Source organism: Musa acuminata, chromosome BXJ2-9 (assembly GCF_036884655.1).
Source record: "Musa acuminata AAA Group cultivar baxijiao chromosome BXJ2-9, Cavendish_Baxijiao_AAA, whole genome shotgun sequence".
In the NCBI taxonomy this organism is placed as follows: Eukaryota; Viridiplantae; Streptophyta; class Magnoliopsida; order Zingiberales; family Musaceae; genus Musa; species Musa acuminata.
Window position 1 is genome coordinate 4098326 of NC_088346.1, and position 4780 is coordinate 4103105.

Here is a 4780-nt window from a genome sequence, read left to right on the forward strand (position 1 = left end):
TGGATTAAAGACATACTTACAGTAATTTTAGATTAAAGATGATATTCGTAGATCAAACAGAACAAAAATCTTTCAACGGATAACATCAAAAGACATACATTGTTAAAGATTATTTTCGTATTTCAATCTTGACATAAAGGTTATTTAATCCAGCATAATGCGTCTCACGGTACCATAATCCTCTATCTCGGTGGATGTGCCGTCTGTCCCGACTCCTTTTCAAAGCTCCAATCCTCAGCAATATTTCTTTTGGGATTTTAATGCTGAAGTCCACGGTTCACATCATCATCATCACTAGTTGGTGCGCCATGGTGACGCTTCCATGGCAGTACCGACCTTGGGTGGTTGTACTGCGCCAGCCTCGCGAGTAGCAGCCGAGTAGGGCCGTCGTTCCCTGTCATCACATGCTGTGCTACTCTCGAGACTACAACTCCTTCAATAGTTTATGCTTCGATCCGGACATCCTTTGCCCTGTTTTGTTCGTGCCACAGTTGTGTGTCGCAAGACCTTATCGTGGATCCAAAGGAGTTACTGCAATGTGCCGAGGCTTCCTCTTGTCTCGACTTGATCTGGCCTCCACCTTCTTCGAATCTTTCTTCCTTCGAGGACAACAAAGTTTAGACACGCACACTACTGTTCTCCAACATATAGTGATCCACGGTATGCGAGAAGCAGAGGAACGGAACAAAGATCGCTACGCTTCATTACTCCATGACTCTTTCAGCTGGACTCCACCACTCGACAGGAAAAAGGTTTTGTCATATTAAGCTAGCAGTCGATATAAAAGTTGTCTCTCCACCTTTTTGGTAGCTTTCTCCGGAGAAACCTCATCATCAACCACCCACCGCAAATGCAGATCTAACTGCTCCAACTAATGAAAGACCGCAGCTTTTTAACATTGTGGAGCGCAAGAAAGGAGGCCGTTCCTCGTCGACGAGCTGATGCTGCTCTAAGTTATTGACTCACGGGAATCCTCCCTCCTCTCATGCACGTCGCTCTCTGGATCTTAGTTGGTGATTCACAAGTTGAGCGATATTTATTCCATCACCTGCAAGACGCATGCTGATGTCTAGTAATCAAAACTAGCACCGGAGATGGAGATGGCAAACCATGGTTCAAGCAGCGGAGTAGGATCGAAGTCAACACCCACCCCGGTGGGTGCATAACAGAGCAAGCGTCTTTGTATGAGAAGACGGTGGTTAACTCTCTACACCGCTGCTGCTGCTCGAGGGATGAGTGAACTCATCACTGTTCTCAGTAAGTAACCAGCAGTGGATCCCATTGTTTTGGTGATCCCAACTCTTTGCCTCTGCTGTTTCCTCTTCCTTCCTTCCTTTCTTCCTAAGCCTTTCTTCTCCTCTACTAAGCCGCTCGCTCGCAGTTCCCGTTGGAGAGTGTCGTCGCAGGAGAAGTAGTGGCCGAAGGGTTTGAGGAATCGTCGTCGGGAAATCCATTTGAGAGGTGAGTTGACTTGATGCTGCTGCTGTGTCCCCTTTCTCTTTTCGTTTGCTTTCACCGATCCTTTTCTCATGACTAACATCTATCTATCATTCTTCTCCTCCTTAATCTGTGTTTCTTACGAAGCATCCTTCTATGAGAAGCTCAGAATGAAATCACCTTTTAACCCTTTTCCTTTGCATTCTTTTTCTTCCTTTGGAATTCTGGGAATTCATATTATCACCTCTTGAACATTTCAGCATAAATGCATAAACTGGGATATTATCATAGATTTCTTCAAATAAATATTACCATCATAAGATCGGTATGTTATTGTTGCATCAACATGTTAACTATTGAGAAAGTTGTGTGGTTCTATATGCAATTCCTTCACTGCTCCATGATCTTCATTATTGATCTGCTCTCAGCTGGCTGACCATATTGCCCTTCTAATGCCGCCAATTACTTCCATTAGGCACCTCTAAGTTTATGCAGATCATATAATTCCTCACATACAAACAGCTTCTGATAGGAGAATTTTTGGATAATTTATCTTTTATTTGGAACTTCTCTATAATAATAATAACAATAAAATCATAAGTCCCAACTATTTAGAAGTTGAAAGGTATGATCGCACAAGACTCCTAATGTCATTACCTATGCTAATAAAAAATTCAATAAACACACTCCTCATGTTCTAACAATGATAGCTAAATTATCATACATATTTTTAATAACATAAATATAATTAGTGAATATATATTTTTTAAAACCTACCATAATAAATCTTTATGAACCCTATCGTTCATTTTTTTAAGTCAATAAAATTTATGTATAAATTTTTTTTCTTCATATATTTTTTTTATTAATTATTTTAATAAATAAATAGCTTCTATCATTGATCTTTCAAGCATAAAATAAAATTAATTTTTAGAGATATTTGTTTAAAATCTTGTCCTACATTCAATAGCATCTCTCCGTTTATAATTTAGTAACGACATCCCTAAAATAGTATAAGAACAAGTATGTCATTGTTTTTTTCAAGGATTATTATACGATTTATAGGGTTTGAGCATTAATCTATATAACTCGGCGTGTTATTATTTTTATTTATTTTATGACTTTTAATAGTCCAATTTGACATATTTTTCATATATTTCCTATCTTAATACCACAAATAAAGTATCGTCTAATTATTTCTAATTTAAATGAAAAACAAAAATAATAAATAATAAAAATCCCTGACCTTTTTCTAAGCCCACCTCTTTAACTATTTATACCCGTCAACGACTCCCTTTTCCTAATGCTTTTTTGTATTTATTTAAATAACGATATATTATGTCGTTTGGTCCAATTATTCATAAGATAAATAGTTATGCTGGGCCGGGACCAGGGTCCGACTCGACCAGATTGACCCCGGCTCGACGATCGGCTCAGGCCGATCGAGTTTGGCCCAAGCCAAATTTGGTCCGGTTTTATCGATTCAGACTATTTGCGATCGGTTCAGGCCAATCAAGACCAAATCAAGCTGGTCCGATCGGTTCAGACTCGTCATGTCCGATTCGAGTGAAATTGAACCCGGCCTAATAATTCATCAATTGTCATTCGAGAAGAAATCACGAAAGCTGTCACCGATTCAATCATTTGAGACCATTTTGTCCTGTTTCTTGACATCCAAAGTTCTCACCTTGGTTTGTCAACCCGTCACACAACAACACGGATCATCGCGTGATATCACTGCGGGTGGCCTTCCTATGAGCATGGCCATTCACGTGCAGATCTACTACTGTTCCTATGAGGTGACCACCTGGAGAAGACGCTCTCTCAAGTCTCACTGGCAGCTACATAACTGCTTCTCATATCTCCAATCTGTTGGTAGATTTCGAAGTTTGAATTGGATCTCTGGAATGTGCATCTCCTGTTAGTCTTCGCGCATCTTGATGCTGATGGTGTTGCTCTAATCATGTCTTTTTAGTCGACGCTGTTGTAAGCAAGAGGTGGAAGTCCGCGGAATGGTTGCCGAACGCAGCCCCGAGCTGGAGGATGAGGTATATGTCCTCCTGCATTCATCAGTCTCGATTCTGTTGCACTTCCTCTCTCTGTCCAAATGTTCTTCTCCTGCAGAGGAAGCAAGATAGTAGGATGGCAGATCTGAAGACCAAGGTGGGCAGAGCTCAGGAAGAGCTCAACAAGTTCAGAGACCGGTTGGCCTCCGCTGAAGTCGCCATGGTTGATGCCGAACAAGCTCTCGAGAAGGCCAAGAAGCAGGTCTCTACCGTGACCCGAACCTCTGAGGTAGACAGAGAGACGCTTCCTCTTTCCCTGGTGCTCGAACAGACATCTGAGCCCGAGTCGAAGCCGGAGCCGAACGATGATGTTCTCGAAGTGGTAGAGCCAACCGAACCAGTCCAAGAGCAGAACGAACATGAGGAGGAGGAGGAGGAAGAAGTGACATTTATACTGGAAGAGAGTATGATCTTTGAGAGGAGAGGTGAAGAAGATGACGCACACCTCGCTGTAGCTACACGAAGAAAGGAAGAGGAGCTGAAGGTGAAGATAAGGTCGATGGAAGAGGAGCTGGAGGGGAGCAAAAAAAAAGCAGCACACCTGGCGGAGCAGTTGGCGGCAGTGGCGGGAGCAAAGGCGGCACTGGAGGTGGAGATGAAGAAGCTGAGAGTGCAAACCGGGCAATGGCGAAAGGCGGCGGAGGCAGCAACAGCATTGCTGGCTGCCGGGGACGGAGCCGCCATGGACAAACACCATGGTGCGTATGTCCGATGGGGTTGGCCGCTTATGGCAGGCGAATTGGAGGAGGATGGGGTGGTTGGAGGAAGACGGAAGGCGGCCGGATTTGGAATGCTTGGCGACCTGTGGAAGAAGGTGGCGCAGCAGAGGCAAGCAGAACCAGTAAGTGGGATGGATTAACTGCAGCTCATGGTTTAGTCTTTAGATTTGTTCTGTTGCTGTTGTTGAGCCAAGTAAAATACTACCAAGCCATTGTGATCTCTCAGACACGTCTAATTTGAATACTGAAATGGATCGAATGATAAGCATAGGTTACATATTTATTTTACTTCAAAAGTTTTGGGCTGTGAGATTGGATTCATAAAAATGCTTCAAAAGTTTATTATTTTAATTTTGATATATATCCCTTTTTTTTTACAAATGTATATGATATATTTAGTGGATCTTTAAAGATATATTTTAGTGATTTTTTTAAGATATATTTTAGTGGATCTTTCATGCCTCATGTGAATTAGGCCGTAATGCCCATCATTTTATTAGTTATCTAGAATCAAAATCCTAAGTCCATGATAAACTAAGAGATGAAAGAGATTCAAAA

The 4780-nt window shown here is 41.9% G+C and overlaps 1 protein-coding gene across 3 annotated transcripts; it reads left to right on the forward strand.

Moving 5' to 3' along the window:
- The first annotated feature begins 814 nt into the window (after positions 1-814).
- Positions 815-4528, forward strand: LOC135623308 (interactor of constitutive active ROPs 1-like). 3 transcript variants are annotated; one of them, XM_065126119.1, is made up of 4 exons: positions 815-1257; positions 1368-1461; positions 3413-3485; positions 3562-4528. In XM_065126119.1, the coding sequence occupies exons 1-4, from the start codon at positions 1185-1187 to the stop codon at positions 4360-4362; spliced, it is 1041 nt and encodes a 346-aa protein (XP_064982191.1). In that variant the 5' UTR covers positions 815-1184; the 3' UTR covers positions 4363-4528. The 3 variants fall into 3 exon arrangements, with proteins under 3 accessions (XP_064982191.1, XP_064982193.1, XP_064982192.1); XM_065126121.1 differs by having other exon boundaries at positions 818-1257; positions 1382-1461; XM_065126120.1 differs by having other exon boundaries at positions 818-1257; positions 1382-1461; positions 3413-4528.
- Positions 4529-4780: the final 252 nt, after the last annotated feature.